At 47.7% G+C, this 21,389-nt stretch overlaps 1 protein-coding gene across 1 annotated transcript in view; it reads right to left on the bottom strand.

The window, feature by feature from the left end:
- The window catches only part of CORO2B (coronin 2B), an 80,221-nt gene that overhangs the window by 35,833 nt on the left and 22,999 nt on the right, over nt 1-21,389 (bottom strand). Inside the window, exon 2 of the mRNA XM_083475160.1 lies at nt 6,106-6,306. Coding sequence (XP_083331286.1) covers nt 6,106-6,306 — 201 coding nt within the window. The remainder of the gene's footprint in view (nt 1-6,105; nt 6,307-21,389) is intronic.

The following is a 21,389-nucleotide window of genomic DNA, read 5'->3' on the forward strand; positions in this document are numbered from 1 at the left end:
TCATAAGAAAGGACAGGATAGATATAAGGTAGATATGGATTGCAGCTAATGTAATGCTAAATCACTTCCCAAACCAGTGGTGGGAGCGCAATGGATGCTGGTAAATGGGGATGCACACACTGCTTTCTTTGCAGGGAGATGAGATGACACCGACTATTTCATCAGCATTCGTTCTGGTCTGCTTGCGGGGCAGGTTAGATGAGGCTGCATCAAAGTAAGTGCCATTCAACACTTCGCTGCACAGTTTTGCATCACTTTCCCAAATGCCAATTGGAGGGAGGGGGAGTCAGGTTTGTTGCAGGAAATCTCTGCAGGGTTAAACTATGGAACTCACTTCTGCAGGAAGCAGTGGTGGCTAGCAACTTGGATGGCTTCAAAAGAGGATTGCACAGATTCACGGAAAAGACTTTCAGTGGCTATTGGCCATGATGGCTATGCTCTGCCTCCTGAATGCTTCTGAATACCAGTTGCCGGAAACCTTGTTGTTGTTTAGTCATTTAGTCGTGTCCGACTCTTCGTGACCCCATGGACCAGAGCACGCCAGGCACTCTGTCCAGTGGCGTAGCGTGGGGGGTGCAAGGGGGGCAGGCCGCACCGGGCGCAACATCTGGGGGCGCGCGCTCGCTGCCTCCAGAGTCGCCGAAGAGCCTCGGGCGCAGGCTGTAGCAGAGCCGCATGTCTCGCGGCGCCCGGCTGAAGGCGCCCGGCAGGCAGCGGCTCTCAGCGCTCGCCGCGGAGGAAGCGCCAGGCAGCCCCTCCTCAAAGCCCTGCCTCCGCCGCTGCTGCTGCAGCTGCTGGGCCGTTGCATTTTCCTCGCCTCTCTGCCCCCCCCCTCCTCCGGGCAAGCGGCGTCGTTTGGGCAGCAGCGCCAGCGGCAACCCGCAGGTTAGGGGGGGGCGCAAATTACGTGCCTTGCCCCGGGTTAGGGGGCGCAAATTATTTGCGTTGCCCCGCGTGCTGACAACTCACGCTACGCCGCTGGCTCTGTCTTCCACTGCCTCCCGCAGTTTGGTCAAACTCATGCTGGTAGCTTCGAGAACACTGTCCAACCACCTCGTCCTCTGTCGTCCCCTTCTCCTTGCGCCCTCCATCTTTCCCAACATCAGGGTCTTTTCCAGGGAGTCTTCTCTTCTCATGAGGTGGCCAAAGTATTAGAGCCTCAGCTTCAGGATCTGTCCTTCCAGTGAGCACTCAGGGCTGATTTCCTTAAGAATGGAGAGGTTTGATCTTCTTGCTGTCCATGGGACTCTCAAGGGTCTCCTCCAGCACCATAATTCAAAAGCATCAATTCTTCGGCGATCAGCCTTCTTTATGGTCCAGCACCACCACCACCAACAATTTATTATTTCTACCCTGCCCATCCGACTGGGTTTCCCCAGCCACTCTCGGCAGCTTCCAACAGAAGGTTAAAAATACATTAAAACATCAGTTTTAAAAACTTCCCTAAACAGGGCTGCTTGTGGGTTTCCCACAGGCAAATTTGGTTGGCCACTGTGAGAACAGGATGTTGGACTAATTGGGCTCCCTTTGACCTGACCCAGCAGGCTTCTCTTACATTCTAACGTTTAGCCTCCCAATCAAATAACATTCTGCAACCTGAATTTCCGGCTATGAAAGTGGATCCTGCCTGAAAACTGAAATGCTCAGCAATCCACTGCAGTAGATTCCCAATCTCCCTTCTTCTCACTCTTGATCCTGGCTGTGTCTAGGTTAAGGAATCAGTAGGTCTCTTGCAGCTCGCATCTTCTCCCCCAAACTTCTCATCTGGGGCTTTCCCCCCCCATAGCTGCCTTGCAGTCTGCTGAGTGGGAGTTTTTCTGGCTTCCAGTAAGAACAGGGAAGCAGGTTTTTATCATAAGTAGCTAAGATTTCTGATCTGCCAGCAGGGGAACATATGTCCCCCGAGAGAAGGCAATGTACTGGATGAGGGGGAAGAAAGACATTTTAATAAAAGCTCGCCAGAATATCGCAGCAAGGACTTTAGACTCCTGAGCTGAAGCGGCTGCTCTCGGTAGTTTCTAGGCTACCTCAATTTATTTCTGCTAAATATAGAAGCATATTAATTAGGGGTCTGTTCATTTCAAAAGACTCCAGCTGATTGCAAAGAAACTAATCCAGTCCTTCTTTGTTCTCCCAACCCACCTGTTAATTATGCAAATGCAGCAAGGTGCGCCCCTGATTTTATCTAGCTCCAGCAACTAGAAACCTAGGAAGCTGCATTATATATACCAAGTCAGACCCGTTGCTCCAAATAGCTCAGTACTGTCTACACCAGGGGTCTGCAACCTTTAAGGCAAAAGGAGCCACTTGGACCCGTTTCCGAAGAAAAAACAACAACTGGGAGCCGCAAAACCATTGCGACATTTAAAGCATGCGCGCCGCTGCCCTCCGATCTGACAGCGGGCGGGAAGGTGATGTTGGGACGGTGCGTGACTAATGCACGCACCGCCCCCATGCGACGTCACAGCCAGTACAGCGCCTGCCACAGTGGGGAGTGTTGGGGCGCACAATGCGCCTCCTCCCCTCGCTAGTATCCGCCCCGGAGCCGCGGCAAAGGTGTAAAAGAGCCACATGCGGCTCTGGAGCCGCGGGTTGCAGACCCCTGGTCTACACAGACGGGCAATGGCTGTTTGGGGTTCGAGGCACAAGACATTCCTAGCCCTACCTAGAAGTACCAATGTTTGAATCTGGGACTTTGCACAGAACTATGGCCCTTCTCCAAGTGAGTTCAAATACCTTGTTCCCTCCACCATTTCACAGATGCACATAAGGCCACTCCCTGTACATGGGTGGGTGGGGTTAGGGGCAGAGTCTGGCAGCCCATCAGTATGATTTTATGGACAGTGGTGGGCTAGCACAATCCAATTTCAAATCTGTCTCAGGTGGAATTAAAAGTTCATGCAGGCAGGGGCTGCAGGGACAGAGGACACCAGCCTTCTTCAACCTGGTGCCCTCCAGATGCATTGGACTAGAACAGGGGCCAGCAACCTTTTTCAGTCCACCGTCCCTCAGACCATGTGGTGGGCTGGACTATATTTTTTGGGGGGAAATGAACCAATTCCTATGGCCCACAAATAACCCATAGATGCATTTTAAATAAAAGCACATATTCTACTCATGTAAAAACACCAAGCAAGCCCCACAAATAACCTAGAGATGCATTTTAAATAAAAGCACACATTCTACTCATGTAAAAAGACACTGATTCCCGGACGGTCCGTGGGCCAGATTTAGAAGGCGATCAGGCCAGATCCGGCCCCCGGGCCTTAGGTTGCCTACCCCTGGACTAGAATGCTCATCAGGCCCTAGCTAGCATGGCTGATTTAAAGTAATGCATTCATCCCAGAATTATTTAGGTGGACATTCAGCTGATTTCAACATTAGATGGCTGCTGGCTACTTTCTGCAGTGCAGGGGCTTGAACTGGCTGACCCTTTGTGTTCCTTCCAGCTCTACAATTCTGTGACTCTATGAATGTAGATTGGTTTGCTGCCTGCAGGGTAGCTTCACATACACCAGCAGTGAGCAAGTTATGGACTGCTTTTTATGCAAATCCATGTTGACTGCCAGGAGAATTGTTCTAAGCCCTAAACAAATTGGGAGGAAAGCTCTACAAGTCCATGTTTTGACCATTTGCATTTCTGAAATGTGACATGTTTAACATAAGTCACCTCCAGACTCTGTGTTCTGTGGGAGTGATTCAGTCACATATTGGAACTTCTGGTTTCCAGGTTTAAAGTGGAGTAAGGTGTTCAAATCCACACACAAGATTTTTATGGGAAATGCTTTGAAAAATGCAGGTTGAATGAATGGCCAGTGACAAGGCATAAACGCCTGCAAGCAAATCAGAATGAATGCAGGACAAATGTTCGTTGTTGTATAACCTCCCTGCAAACAAATCGGAACAAATACTCTCTGAAGGCTGGATATGATCTAACTGCCACCGAAACTTTGTGCATGCAAATCAGAATGAAATCTGAAAGGAAAGGCCATCTGGAGGAGCCCAGCTCTTGGACTGTATTGTTTTTGTGTATTACATTGTGATGGCTGTTGGCCACAGACAATGGAAAACCAGGTGGATAACTGATTGCTAATGCCGTGGCAAAGATGTCGGGTGCTTCCAGAACATGAACTTAATCCAGCATTCTCTGTCTGCTAACACAAGTGGAAGGGTGAGCTTTAATGTTGCACAACAGCAGTTGCATTGGCAAAACCTCTGTGCAACAGAGGGCTCTATTTATTTATTTATTGCATTGAAAACTCACCTTTTTCTCCAAGGAGCTAAAGGTGGAGCACAGGGTTTTCTCCCCCTTTTTCTTGAATCCCCACAACAACCCCCAAGGTCACTCAGTGAGTTTCATGGGCAAGTGATGATTTGAACCCTGGTCTCCAGCAAATTTAGGTCGTAAAGCTGATTTGGCACTCTGGGGCAACAAAGCCATTCCCCCCCCCCTCTCTCTCTCACACACACACAATGTTTTATGATAGGGGAAATGATGGGGAAATGCACTGCCAATATAACATTGTGTAACCTCTTCAAACAAATGAGGCTATATACTCAATGAATAGCTGACATCATCGCATTTCCCTGGAAATGTTTTGCAAACAGGTCAGGATGAATGTTTGATAAGCAGGGCACCTGGAAAGGTGCACAGTCCCAGCTGAAATGGGATAAAGAACATCCCCACCAGGTCTATATTTGGCTGTTTATAGATTCAGACCAGCCGGTAGAGTCTGATGGGATTATCAGCTCTGGTGTTAGGGATCTCTCTCTCTTTCTTCCCCCTGCCCCCCCCCCATGTGTCTCTCTCACATACATACACAAACTATTGATTGTGGGTGAATGCAGTGCTGGTTCACAGCATCAATCTCTCTCCAACACCTTTACACAGAAAGGGAATCAAGCCCATTTCTATCCATCTAAGCTGCAGCCACACCCTGAACCCTATAGCAATTATTATAGCATTGCCTGAGAGCCTTGGACCATAAATAAATGTGACTGACAGGTGCCCCTGCATCCTCTCTGAGGCCCATTTCCAGGAAGTCGGTTTAAAATTACTCAGTGTTTAAAATTTTATAACCCAGACTTTCATGTTTAATTTTTAAAATCCACACGAGCATCTTAGGGAAATCCCACAGGGCAAAGTCAACACATGCAATCATTTGCAGGAAAATGTGGGGGTGAAACATTTCCCCTACCCCACCCCAATGTTTTACGTTTTCAAGATGCTGGTTCCACTTTTTCCCATGCAGAAAGATTCTCCAACTGAGTTGCCATTGGCAGCAGCTGGAGAACAGAAGGCAAAACAAAGAAAGTCCCTCCCCCATGTTGGAAGGACAATAAACTGGGGTTAAGAAAGCTTGTTGAGCAATAATAATGATGATGATGATGATATGCATGGGGGGATCAGTCTGGATCAGGCATAGGCAAACTCCAGCCCTCCAGATGTTTGGGACTACAATTCCCATCATCCCTGACCACTGGTCCTGTTAGCTAGGGATGATGGGAATTGTAGTCCCAAACATCTAGAGGGCCGGAGTTTGCCTGTGTCTGGTCTGGATGATGCCCTAAGTCCCTTCCAATTCATGGGATCCTATACTTGTGGGGGGTAGAAAATATGGAAGCAAAGTTGGCAAACCAGTCCTTTTGTTTGGCAAAGACTGTGGCTGACTGGTTAAACAGATTAGCATAACCAAAGAGGCTGCTGTGTGCCAAAGGGCAAGCGGATGTGCCTTTCTTCCACTCCCTCACCTAGCTACTAGCTAGGAGAACACTAACCAGTGAGGTGTGAGAGAGCTAAACTGGAAGTAGGCTGGAAGCTGGAGACACAGAGACCTGCTTGCTCAGTGCTGGATCCAAAGCTGCAACTTAAGGAGAAGCAAGATCTGTTGAGGTGTTAATTCCGTGAGCCCCTCCATCTGATGCTAAGGTTGTATATATGAGTAAATGAAATCAACTATCCTGAAGACCCCACAATCTCCTCTGACCTTCCTTCCAAGGAAACAGGACCGTGGTAAGCTTTTGGAAACCCTAGAGCCTCTCAGCGCTCAGAGATTGTGGTGGCATGTGACGCTGCTGATCATAATCAAACAAAGAGTCGCTTACTTGTTCCAGTGGAATGACAAGAAAGGAGCCCCCTCCGGCACTTTCCGTTACTATGGCAAGGAACTTCGTATTCACCGCACAGAAGTGGTTGTCATGGACATTCTTGGTGATTGGGATCCCGTCAAAGCAGTGCTCTCGGTTGGCCACTTTGCCATAGACGTTTCGAAACTTGGAGCTGCGATACTGCGGCCGCCATGACATCTGCAAAGGGGAAAACGTAGAGGTTTTTTGGGGGTGGGTTATAGCAATGTCACCTTTTATGAGGGGTGCCTCAGGCTCCCACACTTAAAACAGAAAGGGAGACCCAACAAGATACAGAAGTACACCCCCCGTTTTGGCACCTAGACACCCATAATGCCGTATTTTTCACTCCATAAGACGCACTTTTTTCTTCCTAAAAAGTAAGGGGAAATGTCTGTGCATCTTATGGTGAGAATGTGTGGTCCCTGGAGCTGAATTGCCCAGGGGCAAAATGCAGCTCATGCTGCTTCTTTTTTTTTGAAAGAGGGAAGTGGGTGTTGAAACAAAGCCGCTGATTGGCAAGCGAACAGGAGCAAGATAAGGGACACTAGCAATAAAGGAGGCTGCCTGGGAGGGAGGAGGTAAAGATAGCAAACTTGCAAGCAGAGGAGATACAAAGGCTTAAGCAATGAGGAGAGAAATTAGAAGAAAAAGAGGAGCAAAAAAACTGCTCCAGCTAAGGAAAAGACACTAAGGCAAACAAGAGGGAAGGGGGTGTTGAAAGGAAGCAGCTGATTAGTAAGCGATCGGGGAGGGAGATAAGGGGCGCTAGCAATAAAGGAGGCTGCCTGGGAGGGGGAGGTAAAAGCCCATGGATCCTCAGGATTTTTACATTGGGTCACCTCAAATTCACCATCAGATCACATAGCATGTCCATGGCTATAGCCTGCACCAAAAAATCACCCATCCACTGTTGCCTGGAGCTGCAATGGCGCAAAAACGTGGTTACAAAGCATGGATCCACATGGATCCTCAGCATTTTTGCATTGGGCTACTCCAAACTCACTGTCAAATCACATGTCTGTGGTCACAGCATGAACCACAAAAATCATACATCCACTGTTTCATTCAGATTTTTTTTTCTTGTTTTCCTCCTCTAAAAACTAGGTGCGTCTTATGGTCAGGTGTGTCTTATGGGACAAAAAATACGGTAATACCATAAAGGTCAGACCACAGCCTGTCTCAGGGGTGTGGAGCCAAGGAACACATTCCTTCCTAGGGGCCACATGCCAGAGTCAATAGCGGGTCGAGCAACAGGTGGGACTCTTATATTTCAGCCCTGCACAGATCTCTGCAGCCTTCATCCAGGCAAGCAAGGGGGATTGTATCAGAGTTCAAGGACACTCCCCAGTCAAGCCAAATGCCCCCAAGGAGTGTGCAGCACAGGGCCTGTGAGGGGCATGGCCTGGGAAGCCTGGGCCAGATAGGGAGTCCTGAAGTGCTGCATTTGGCCCCCAGAGCTTGAGGTTCCCAACCCCTGGTCTATGGGAATCTAATGTCAGCCAGATCCCGGCCTCTGGAGAGAATAAACCAGACTTCACATCCTGCTGAAACTCACAGCTCGGCTGCCCACCAGAGAGCAAGCCTGCATGTCTGCCAAGAACAACAATCCCACCAGATGCATGGAGGGATGGAGTTTACTCTTTGTAAGACAATGTAAGATCTTAACTGGCTACTTAAGAGTCCTCTTCAGCACCCCAAAATAATGAGCTAGGTTGCAAGAGCTAAAACTAGGGGCTAGTACCATCCAGGCTAATGGGAGGGCATTTCTTCCACCACCACAACCCTTATATAACTACCAGTAGGAGAATAATAGCCAAGGTGATGTGAGTGAGTGAGCTGGAAGCAGGAGATGCAGAGACATGCTTGCTCTTTGCTGGATCCAATGGGGAAGCAAGATCTGTTTGGCTGTCAATGAGATTGGGGTGGGGTGTAACTGTTATTGGCATCAGTCTGTCTTGAGAAACAATGGAGTGCAAGCCTAGGCAGTATGTATGGAGGTCCCGGGCTACCCAGACAACAAGATCTCCCTCTCAGCCTCGCTGATGTGGTCCAAAGCAATACGTTTGGTACCAACTTGGCTGTAGGCGTTGCTGGGAGGAGGCGTACAAGATGCCATCTAACCATCTTAGGGACTCCGTTCCAGGTTTGTGAAGGGTTTACTCCATAGACTTTTCTTCTCACAAAGATGTACCTCAAGGCAGTGGGTATGGGGTGGGGAGTGGAATTCACAATTATATATATATATAAAGGTAAAGGACTCCTGACAGTTAAGTACAGTCGCAAATGACTCTGGGGTTGCAGTGCTCATCTCGCTTTACTGGCCGAGGGAGCCGATGTTTGTCCATTTGTCCGCAGGCAGTTTTTCCGTGTCATGTGGCCAGCATGACTAAGCTGCTTCTGGCGAAACCAGAGTGGCACACAGAAACGCCGTTTACCTTCCCGCCACAGTGGTACCTATTTATCTACTTGCACTTTGACGTGCTTTCGAACTGCTAGGTTGGCAGGAGCAGGGACCAAACAATGGGAGCTCACCTCATCGCGGTGATTCGAACCGCCAACCTTCCGATCGGCAAGTCCAAGGCTCAGTCGTTTACACCACAGTGCCACCCGCGTATATATTCTGAATATATATATTCAGAATGCTGGCCAATGCACCCACTTGACTTACAAAGCTGATAGCAAGGAGCCTGCAGTTCATTCCCTCTTTTTATTATGTGTGTTCTCATCTACACATACACAGCCATGCACTTGGTCACCCAGCCAAGCTCTCTCCCAGATTTCCATTCTAAAGAGCGGAAGTCATCCATAAGCAACCCATGTGAATTTGTCAGAGCAGGGAGAAAGGGGAGGGAGGGGGGTTGGGGAGAGGGGGCCCTTCCTCGCCCCGCTGTATTTCCTGTAAACAACTCTGAAGCTTCTGCGCCTGCCATAAGCTGGGAAAGGCAAGATTGCAGCTGCAGCTGGATGTGACTTTTGCACCGGGTCCCCTGGAAGGCTGCTCAGTATGGCAGAAACAGCAGGAGACTCAGTCCCTTGGAGCACCCAGAGATGAATGGCTCTTTTAGGGGCTGAATGGGAAGAAAGTTCATCCTGCACAAAAAGGGTTCTTGGCATCATGTGAGAGTCTCAGGACAGAGGCTCTCACACATCGAGCCAGCAGTTTCCAAGACTTTGGGGAGTGACTCATGATTCCAACACACACACACACACACACACACACACACACACACCATGGTAAAAAGAATTGCCGAAAGGAAGAGCAGCCTCCATTCAAGGAAGTCCATGCACAAACCCACACAATGGCTGTGCCTTCAAGTGCTGCAACTGCTTTGTGAAACCCCCAAAGTCAGTATGATCAGTATAGAACTCAGCAAGGTTCTAGTCCATATGGGGGAAGAGGTAAGCTTGAAACCCAAAGGTCAGAAGCGAGAGGAGGTGGAAGAGATTGATGGCGGCTTCAGTCTTGCCTTGCCAAGACTCCAGGATAAATGAGGAAAGATAAGACAATCTGTACTGATTTGCTTCTAACCTGCAAAATATTTGGGTTCACCATATAGGCTTTTCAGAAAATTCCCAGGATCTTGGCAACAACAACAAAAATAAGGATTTTTTTGGGGGGAGGGGGTAGTTCAGAGTACACGCTGTTTGTACACTTGCAACAGAGGACTTAGGTAGGCATTGCACTTTAATCACTTTTTAAATTAAAATCACTAATGCCCTCTTAGGCGACTGTTAGGTACTTTCAAAATGATGATAATCCACATGGAGTTTAAACAACAGAGCCTTGTGGCACCTGAAAGACTGGCAGACTTCCATGCCTTCTGCATTTGTTTATTATGCAGAAACATATTAATTTATGCAACATCACTTGGGAACTGGTGGGGGGAATATATTGCCCTCTTCTTCTATCCATTTATCACTCGCCTGATGAAGTCAACAAAGAAAGATTTCGTTGAATTACCGATAGTGTAAGGGAGCAGAGCCAGTTCTACGCCATAGTGATATTTCTGAGTCAAATCTTTACCATTTTTATAAACTACTGTGTCTAGGAGCAGGCTAACTGCATGTCAAAGATCTTAAGTCCATTGTAATGTAGCACTATTTATCCCCTGATTTTTCTGAATCCAGCCTCATGAATGGTGCGCATTCCAAGCTTGTCTTATCCACATTCAGAAAAATTATAATATCAAAAGCCATTTCTTCTGCTTCCTCCTTTGCCTTGCATATGAAGTAGCTCAAATTCTGACAGCCTGTTTTGTTCAGCTTTCCGTGCTCAAAGGTCTGAGCTGACTCACAGTTTTCCCAGCTCTTTGGTGGCAGGAATCAAGTTTCTAAAACTAACTGGGTGGTGGCAGAAGTGGTGGTAGAGACTCTTGAAGAAAGTCACATTGGCAGTGTAACACCAGGGATTCCAATGACCACCTCCATCCAGTTAAGTGCCTGGAGTGCATATATGTGTGTCTATGTTTTTTGGGAGGAAGGTCAGCTGCCCAAAGAGCTATGGAAACACCTGACTCCAAATCAGCAGCTTCTTCGTGTTCATAAAATCACAGAATTGTAGAGTTGGAAGGGACTGCAAGTCTCCTCCAGCTCAGGAGCAACGCAGGAATCATAGCTAAATAATCCCTGACAGATGGTTATTGAACCTTTATCTAAAAGCTTCAATTGAAAGAGAGTCCATTGCTTTCTGAGGGAGCTTGTTCCACTATCAAACAGCACTTACCGTCAGGAAGTTCTTCCTCATGTTGAGTTAGAATCTCCTTTCTTGTCATTTGAATCCATTGGTCTCTTAGTCTACTCCATGGCACAGGATACGTGCCAGGTGGAAGGCCAGGAAGTACAGAAGAAATGCCCATCTGTAGACCAGAGGTTTGGTCCATTAAGGATTGCTAATCTCACAAAGTAGGTGGAGCTTAGGAGCAACAGATGGAAGACAGAGGCTCTGGTCCTCTAGGCTCTGCTGGAGCAAAGTGGCTCTCTCAGAGCTCTCCATGGTGCTGAAACACCTGGCCTATATTACAGGAACCCTGGAGCCAACAAAGGCCCCCTCCTTGCCCAGAAAACAAGCAGCTTATCATGAGGAGAGGGGGGAATGAACACAAGTTGCTCATCATTCAGCAACTTCATCCACATTGCCTTGTAAAACTGTTGCACTCCCAAGCTGAATGGAGCATGGCCATTTACGGCTTGCCACCTGCCTGTCATGCCTTGACCTGACCTGATGCCAGACACCAAGTCATAGAATCATAGAATTGTAGAGTTAGAAAGGACCACAAGAGTAACCTGTTCCAACCCCCTGCAATGCAGGAATCACAGTTAAAGAATCTCTAGCAGGTCACCAAACCTCTGCTTAAAAACCTCCAATAAAGGAGAGCTCATCACCTTTGAGTCCATTGGTCTGGGTCCTACCCTCTGGAGCAGCAGAAAACAAGCTTGCCCTATTTTCCACGTGACAGCCCTTCAGAGATTTGAAAATGGTTCAGTCTTCTCTTACGCAAGCTAAGCATACCCAACTCCCTCAACTGTTCTTCATCAGACTGGGTTTTCAGACCCTTGATCATCTTGGTCGCCCTCTTCTGTACACGTTCCAGCTTGTCAATATCCTTAAATTGAGGTGCACAGAACTGGACCTATTACTGCAGGTGTGGTCTGACCAAGGCAGAAGAGAATGAAACCATGACTTCCCTTGATCTGGTCACTATTCTGATGATGCAGCCTAGAATTGCATTAGTTTTCTTTGCTGCTGCACCACAATGTTGGCTCAAGTTAAGCTTGTGATCTACTAAGACCTCTAGATACTTTTCACATGTATTGTTGAGTCCATGGAGGACAAAGCAGACACCCTACAGGTCAAAGGCCTTGGGGAGCAGGCAGAGCTTCCACTTGGACCAGTGCTGAGGATCCCCTGGGAAATCCCTCTAGTAGGAAATCTGCTAAAGCAGCCTTTGAGCTGTCAGAGGATGAAATGGAGCCACCCACCCCTCAGTCTTCAAGAACGCAGGCTCCAGAGTGATGGCACAGCATGTACATTCCAACCCAGAGTTGTCATGTGACTCATGAGTAAGGTGCCTACTTGTGAGTAAGCAATTCCTAGAACTCCTTTTTTACCAGCAGGCTGGGGTCAGGGAGCAGTCTGGGAAGCCACAGAATATAAGGTCTGGTCTTGAGTCTTCCAGTTGCTGGAAACAACACAGGGCTTGTATCCACTGTTGCAAATCATCATAAAAATAGCTTAATCTGGAAAGGCAGGCTGGAAATTATAGAACAAAGCAACCCAATCACATTTCTTACCCGTCCACGGCAAGCTGGATCTGCTAAAATGCTCCTTTCTTTGCAAATATGGGAGCTGTGCTTTGTTTCTTCACATGCTCTTGGGTGTGTCAGGTCTGTATTTTTTAAATTAAAGAATCCCAAATTCTGTTCAAAAGTAACTGAGATTCTGAGGCACTCTCTGGTGGCCAGAAGGATGCAAAAGTGGGAGCTTCCTTGCCGGCTATGTTTCAGCTGCAAACATTTCCCAAATCACACCATGCATCAGTAAGAACATCCTGGGAGGAAGCTGTCCTTACTTGACACAGAAGAGTTTTATGAAGTAGGACATTTAAGTCAGTTGTCATCAGTGAGTCAGCAGGGGCCTGAGGACAAAGGAGCTCCACCACGCTGGCAGATTTCTAAGCTGTTCTCTCCAGTGCCACCCCGTTATATAAGAAAAATATGAATGTACAGCAAGGAGCCTGAAGGCAGAACTCCATAGAAGCCTTCCAGTTCTGCCTGTTGCCACCTCCCCACCAGGATTCTTGGCCACTTGTGAGGCAGGGCTGGACTGATTCACTTTCTGCACGTCCAAAATGCACGCCAAGAAAAGCCTCTGATTGTGCAACCTGAAGAGTTTATGCATATGAAGCAAATGCATTAAAAAATATATGCAAAGCTTATTTCTGCTAAATATTAGAAAGGTCAAGAAGCTGAACAGAATCAAGTCTGCACAGCCCCAAGAGCTCAACAGGCATTGTCCACACTTTCTCCAGCTCATTTTCCCAGTGTCATTAAGGACTAGAAACTTACAAATGCTGAGAAATGTATTTTGGCACCCAATACAGAATGTGGCAGTTGCGCACACCCAGAGCAAGCTGTTTACTCTTTAGCAGCATTCCTCAGTCTTGGTGTCTGGGAGTTGTAGTCCAAAACATCTGGAAGGCACCAGGCTGGAGAAGGCTGATCTAGATACAGGGTGAAATACAGGTGCGTCTTGTGGTGCATCTTATAGAGCAAAAAATACGGTATATGGTAGGGGGAAAGGTGGGAGAGCCACCTCGAAGATCATTTTGCTGAGGGTTTCTTTAGACAGCCTGTTTCTTGGCCATCATTCATCTTGATTTGCTTTCACAAAGCTTACGTTGAGATTAGACAATGTCCTATCTTTATTGAGCATTCCTCTTGATTTATGACGATGGGCATTCATTCCGATTTCTTTATAAGTCTTCTAATCAATCACCTGTTCATCCCACACTTTTCAGTGCATTGCTCCATCACTGTTCTCTGCAAAAAGTCTGGGGGTTTTTTTAGAACTGGATTGTTTAAAGAAATGGATTTGTGCCACCCCACTTTGATTGTACATCCCCCACATTTCTGGTATGTGCTTGAGTGTCTCCTGCAAAACAGTGCCAGTTTGGAGGCATCCCAAGATCCCAAAATCAGAACAGACTCAGCGTCATCTATCTCCACTCACAGCCCACAGTGTAATCTTACTCCCTTTTATAAGATTTTGTTGTTTCACCTCAAGGCCCCCAACTTCCCCACAACTCCAACAGAGAAGGTTTCCATGGATTCTTTTAATGGAATGAGATTATATTAACACCCATTTATATTTTAAGAATTGCCATTTGGTACCTGGCCGGCTTTGGGGGCTTTACAGTCCCGATAAACATATTTCTGATAATATGTGGACGTTCTGGAGGTGGCATGATAGTACAATTTATCCCTTGCCTCCTTGCGCTGAGTTTTCCAGGCAGACTTTCTGGTGAGCTTGGGGGGCGTTTCTGTCCTTTTTGCCTCTTCTCCATTTCCCAAGAGGAACAGCCGCTTTCCACATTGAAGGCACATCGCAAGGCTTTCTTTTCTGGGATCCTGGCTCATTTTTGGCTTGCGCCAAAGAGAGAGAGAAAGAGTCCAGAGTGCTTTGTTTCCTAAGAAACACCTCAGAAATCAGGAATGTTAATTAAGGGATGTTTGTGGCCTTACAACACTTATTCTCTCTCTCTCTCTCCAGCTGATGCTTTCTTACCATTTCCTTCTTGCCAACAAGGAAACGCTGGCGCAGATTATATTGTTGCACACACTGCATTCTTCAGCCTTCTGGATGACCAGAGGAAGGTGGAGAGGGCAATGGGGAGGACTGTGAATACGGCACACGTTAGAGAGAGAGAGAGAGAGAGAGAGAGAGAGAGAGAGAGAGAGAGAAGCTTTTCTTTTCTGGAGAGCTTTGAATATGGAGACAATGAGCTGCTGGCTGCTGCAAGGATCTGACTCTGTCCAAGGCAGCTTCTTCTGTTCAGCTTGGCAAGAGCTGCAGCTGTTGGGAGTTGTCCTAGCAGGCCTGATTCCCCTTAAGAACATATGACGAGCCCTGCTGAATCAGGCCCATGGCCCATTGAGTCTAGCATCCTTTTCTCACAGTGGCCAACCAGATGCCTGTGGGAAAGGAGCAAGCAGTAGCGTAGGAAGGCCTGGGAGGGGTGCACCAGGTGCCACAGGGGACCGTGGGGTGGCCTGGGGGTTGCTGGGCTGCAGGTGGGTTGCTGGGCGACACGGGCGCTGCAGGACAGCAGGAGAAGCTGAAGGCATTGCTATGCTGCTGGGCACAAACACAGGATTCAAACACAATTATCTCCCATCTTCCAGTGCCTGGGATTCAGAAGTGTTGCTGTCTCAACCGTGGAGGGACAACTGCATATTCCTGCACTGGATTGGACCCTAGATCCTCAGGGTCCCTTCCAGCTCTATAATTCTACAATTATATGAAACTTTGCATACCGAAAATTTTCTGAGGGTGGGTGGGGGTTGGCTGACTTTTGATAGCCCTTCCAGACAGCAATGACATGGTAGCATCACTGGGGAAACATCAGAGATCAACTAATAAAGCAGAATAAATCTACCGCTAATGCACTGCTATTGTGTCAGGAACATGTTGTACAAGAAACCCACAATAACACACCAGTCGGGTGGTGGGGGTGGTGGCGGCTTTGGATACTGACAGAACCATAGCCCTGGGGACACACTGCAGCTGCTGGATTTGTCTGGGAAGGCAACTTAAAAAAGAAACTTGGAGCATCTGCCCGTTTTAAACAGGCAGGCAGCTCACCTTCCAGCCTGTGGGACAGACAGCACGAAGCACTGCGGTGCTCTCCACCAAAACCTTTCAGGCAGAAAGAGCCAGGCGGCTGCCACCTCGCCATAAACGCCTCCCCACCCTCCAGAAAAGCACTTTAAGGAATCTATACCGCTTCAATTATTCATTGCGCCAGACAAGAGTGCTTTCCCGCAAGGGCAGCCCCAGCAATGGGCAGGCCTTCCTTGCAAGGCAAGCAAAGGGCATGCAATACAATTCCTAAGGCAAGAGAGGGAGGGGGGACTGAAAGCAGAGCCCGGCTCCGTTGAACCAAGGGGGGCGTTTGAGTCTGAGAGGTCTGTCTGGGTCTGCAGAGGAGAGGGCTTGACAAGTTTGGAGGGCATCTCCCGCGCAGGCCATGGAAATGGATCCCAGCCACTTTCCATTCAAGAGGAAGGTCAGCCTCGTCTCTGAGTGACATTGGGGGATATCGATTGACCCACTAAGCCAATGGAGGCAGTGGGGGTGGTCAATAATGCTCCCTTGCAAAAGTCATGTTCGCTGTGATGTTCAGCAGAGAGTGACCGAGAGGGATGGGGTGAGGCATGCCGTCCCACGGTTGTTTCTGGGGTAACATTCACAACACCACAGCCACCGAGGTCTTAAATACTCACACAGCACAGATAGTACCTGTCCTGGACAAAATGCCATTGTGTTTCTTTTAGTGTTGTGGCACCTCCTACCCTTTGCGATTTCCTCCCGTTAAATATTAGGCGGGCTCCACCTCTGCTTATTATTTCATTGCAGTAGAGTCCCATGGACTGCACGAAGATCAAACCTATCCATTCTGAAAGAAATCAGCCCTGAGTGCTCACTGGAAGGACAGATTCTGAAGCTGAGGCTCCAATACTTTGACCACCTAATGAGAAGAGAAGACTCCCTGGAAAAGACCTTGAAGTTGGGAAAGATGGAGGGCTCAAGGAGAAGGGGACGACAGAGGACGAGATGGTTGGACAGTGTTGTTGAAGCTACCAGCATGAGTTTGACCAAACTGCGGGAGGCAGTGGAAGACAGGAGTGCCTGGCGTGCTCTGGTCCATGGAGTCACGAAGAGTTGGACACGACTAAACAACTAAACAACATTTATATCCCACCTTTTTCACCAGGGGACTCAAGGTGGCATGCATGGTTCCTCCCCCTCCTCATTTAATCCCCACAACAACCCTGTGAGGTAGGCTAGGCTGAGAGGCAGTGACTGGCCCAACGTCACACCCACTGAGCTTTATGGCTGAGTGGAGGATTTGAGGTCCTAGTCCAACACTCTAACCACTACACCACACAGGCTCCCTCTGTCTTTTTGGCACCTCAACTGAAGACCTTCTTCTTCCAACAACAAGAAGAGAGGTCTTGCCCGGTCTGTGTCTGTCCTAGAATTGGTTTTAGAAGTTTTGATTGTTTTATTGTTTGCGTTTTAGCAGATCCCAATGCTTGGGACATTCTGGTTGGTCATCATGAAGGAACATGGGGATTTTTAAAACAAAAAGTGGCCATTGCCACTTGAGCCCTGAGCCATTCCTTCTGATGTAACCTGCCTCTTCCTCTGCTGAGCCTATCTGATGGGTTTCTCTTTGAGAAAAGTTTATTCACTTGGCATGCAGAAGATTGGCAAGGGGCATCTCAGGAGATGACATCATGCCCTATGCTGTGAAATAAGTCCCTGTTCCACTAGACCACTGCTGGAGTGGAAGACAGGCAGCTCTTTCTAGAGATGTCTCTCTATATTTCTATCTATCATCTACCTATCATTTCTCATCTCTCTCTCTCTCTCTCTCTCTCTCTCTCTCTGTGTGTGTGTGTGTGTGTGTAGGCATTTACAAATTGCTTAATATTTCAAAAAGAAGTGTACAGTCGAAAAGGCAAACAATAGGTTACTAAAGCATTTTAAAAGCCTAAAACAGCAGTATATACACACATTAAGGCAAGAAAAAACAGAAATTTACAGAGAACTAGATGGTGACAGCTAATCCTGAGTGTTGATGATGCCCCTGGTACCATTAGCTCAGACAGTAGAGCATGAGACTCTTAATCTCACAGTCATGGGTTTGAGCCCCATGTTGGGCAAAATATTCCTGCATTGCAAGGGGTTGGACTAGATGACCCTTGTGATCCCTTCCAACTCTACAATTATATGATTCAGTGATTATCAGCATTGCAAGGTAGGGGAGAATGCACACTTGTTGGGCATTTTCCTAGCCACCCAATTCTATTAACTGGATTATAGGGTTGGGGGTTGGAGACAGTGGGTCATTCAGACCGAACTCCAGCCTTAAGACAAGACATGGCTAAGGCTCATTAACTTAAGGCACAGATGCTCTCCTGGTCCAAAGCTGGGCAACTGTCTATAAGTATTTCATTGTCTGGACCCAGCTGCCAAACAGATTAGTGAGTTCATAAAACCCTGTGAGTTTTTGGTTTTTTTTTTTATATATATATATAAAATCCCCCTTGTGAAAAGCCCTTGCACTGATGAAACCCCAAAAGGCCCCTCTAGGGTTCAGGTCGGTTGCAAGTTCTTGGGAGCAGAAGCTGCTTTTTAAAGCACAGAGGATGCTTTTTGCATCCTCAGCAGGGGACAGCCTCTGTGTTCAGCCTGACAGCGTTTTCTTTCCTTTGCTCTTTCTTATACCAATGACATCCTGTGTGAAAAGGAAGGAAGGTGTAGAACAGGGGAATTCATGTTCTAAAGAGTAGCCAGCTTCTCTCCAGTGTTCCCTGGAAGGAGAGACCTTCCAAACACCACCGAAAATAATTGGGACCAATCAACGCCTTGTGCTTCCAATTAATGCAGGCTGCAAGTACAGACAAATCTTGGCACACGGACCTCTAGATTAGAAGAACTGCTGCAACAACAGAGATGCTGGCAAGGCTTCCTACTACAGCAAACTTTTTAGGCCTAGGCACATATTTGGAAACCTAGGAAAATGTCGTGGGCACCACAAAGTAACCATTTCAGAGAAGAAAAACTGAGAATATCCAGAGACACTCCTTGAGCAGCAGGCAAAACACCTGCACCATCGCAAAAAATAACACACACATACAAAGCAGGCTGCAATCCCTACAAAACCTCCAACCAAACAAACAACAACAAAGGTTGTTTAATAAAAAAAATTGGGAAGGGCATGGACCAACTGTGGCACCAAGGCTGCTCAGGGGCCAGGCCAATCGAAAGCTTTCTTTTTGACAACCAGGCTTAGCCCAGATCATATGAGCAAGAGGTGCCGCTGCTTGTTCACTCCTTGATCATCTGCCTGCAAGCGACAGCAGTGATGAGGAAGAAGAGGAGAAGGTGGAGATAATGGTGGTAGGAAGGTAGACCCAATAAGTGAGCAGGGCCCATGGAGAAGCACTTGCCCATGGGCCTTCCAAGACATGAACAGCCCAACCGATACATGCCGTGTTGAATGAGCCCCACCCTACCTTGTCAAATGCCATTTTGTAGGGAAATGTCACATTAGCTGAATCAGATTTATCGGCAGGGAAGCGAAGCCAAAGCCTGCAAGCTCTTAAGGAGCCTGCGGAGCCAGCTCTGCCTCCCAGCAGGCAGAAATCGCTCTCAATCCTACTGCATTATTATCCTGGGTGAGAGACAGCTTTTCAGCAACTACTTCAGTGTTGTAATTGTGCACCACTGCCACCCACTTCCCTTTTCAAACAGGTTGGGAAGCAATTCCGGCAGAAAGAACCGCCAGAACTGGAACCATTAGCAACCTCAGAACAGCACGGGTCTCTCTCTAGTTCTCAGGCACGCAGACTTGCAGAAAGCACAGCTTACGAAGCCCTCCTTCCGGCTTTAAAAGCTGTGCAGCTTACAAAATGGAGAAGAACAGAACATTTATCATGCTTTTGCAAGTTAATAAAGCCACAGGCAGGTACCAAATCAATCCTGGAATTGACCGATTTGTAAGTAGCTGGGAAAAGAATATTTGCTCATTGCATCTAAGCTCACCCCATTTTCATCTTTGGGCAAATGAGCTGGCAGGTTTTTGCATTGTTTTAAACCCCTGTTATTCTAGAGGTGCCAGTGAGAAAAAGGAAGATGCCTTAAGGACATCTATAAACCCTGCTGGACCAGGCCAGTGGCCCATGTAGTTCAGCATCTTATTCTCACATGGCCAATGAGATGCCTGCAGGAAACCTGCAAGCAGGACCCAAGCACAAGAGCCCCTGCTCCACAATGCAGAAATCACATCTGAAGAATCTCTGACCTCTTTCTAAAAACCTCCAATGAGGTTATATGCCATAACCCTGCAGCCCAACTCCCCATCTTCAGAAGAAGAGGCTGTGGATGCAGAGGAGGTATCAAACTGGGAGAGTGTATGGCCAACAGACATGGCCCTGGATGTCCTCCGTGGCCCCAGTAGCTCCAGCACAAGAGATTCCCAAGGAGCCAAGCACAGAAAGCCCAGTGGAATTCCTGCTCCTCTGCATCCTTAAGAGTCAACAGGTATTGAAGCAGGCCACACCTCTTTAGCTGCCCAGACAGAGGATAACTTCAGCTTTGTTTAAGGCTCAGTCTAGGAGTGTGTGTTGCTGAAGCAATATCTGAGACTTGCTCTTAGGAGTTTTGGGCTTGAGCTCTTTCTGGAGCTGTCCAGGGTGCTACCTGCATCCTAAATACCTGCCTTGCTTTACAGTAGTTACTTTGCTTCATCAGAAGAAGCTGGACTGTGCCTGGCCTAACCTTGCTCAGCCTCACAGAAATCTGGGCTCTGTCCTCTGTCTCACCTGACTCTGCTTCACTGGGCCCTCAAAGTATGCTATGAACCTCCTGCTTGAGCTAAAAACCTCAGACTGTTGTGGCCATCACTCAGAATAGAACAGGGTAGGATTTGGTCACCTTTGGGAGGAGGTGGGGAGGAGGCAGTCAGAAATCCACTCTGTCTCACCACACAGTCCAGCTCCACCTGTTTCCCTCCTTTGTGCTGGCAGAGTCCCACCTGCACACGGAGGTCACAAGAGCACGGATTTTCTTTTCCTGTTCCGTTTTGCTGTCCTGGTGTAAGAGGGAGCTACTCCATCCTGAGGGTGTAACTGACAGTTTAAGATCATGCTGCTTCAGATGCTTACTACTGTCATTATCACCATGATCACTGATTTATTAATTGCCTTCTATACAGCTGTTTCAAGGCATATCTTGTTTTATTGCAAGAAGGGAAGCTACAGGGAACCAGGCAGACGGCCTTCTTGGTAGTGGCGCCCACCTTGTGGAACGCCCTCCCATTAGATGTCAAGGAAATAAACAACTATCTGACTTTTAGAAGACATCTGAAGGCAGCCCTGTTTAGGGAAGTTTTTAATGTTTGACATTTTGTCACTTTTTTATGGTTGTTGTTGGCATTCTGTTGAGAGCTGCCCAGGGTGGCTGCGGGAACCCAGCCAGATGGGCAGGGTATAAATAATAAATTATTTATTATTATTATTATTATTATTATTATTATTATTATTATTATTATTATTATTATTATTTATTGTGCATTGCTCTATTGCGTGTCATAGATATTGCTCCTTACGAGGATGCGGATGCAGCTGCAGGCAGCTCAACTGCTTCCAGTGGAAAGAAGCCCACCTTTCTTTTGGCCAAGGGAGTGCTGCTGGCTAGGGCTAAAGCCAGGTTTTTTGCCTCCTGCCCCTGCAGCTATGGAGAGCCAGTGTGGTGTAGTGGTTAAGAGCGGTAGACTCATAATCTGGGGAACTGGGTTCGTGTCTCCGCTCCTCCACATGCAGCTGCTGGGTGACCTTGGGCTAGTCACACTTCTCTGAAGTCTCTCAGCCCCACTCACCTCACAGAGTGTTTGTTGTGGGGGAGGAAGGGAAAGGAGAATGTTAGCCGCTTTGAGACTCTTTTGGGTAGTGTTAAAGCGGGATATCAAATC

The sequence above is a fragment of the Podarcis liolepis genome (genome assembly GCF_965112155.1).
Source record: "Podarcis liolepis genome assembly, chromosome: 14".
Lineage (NCBI taxonomy): Eukaryota > Metazoa > Chordata > Lepidosauria > Squamata > Lacertidae > Podarcis > Podarcis liolepis.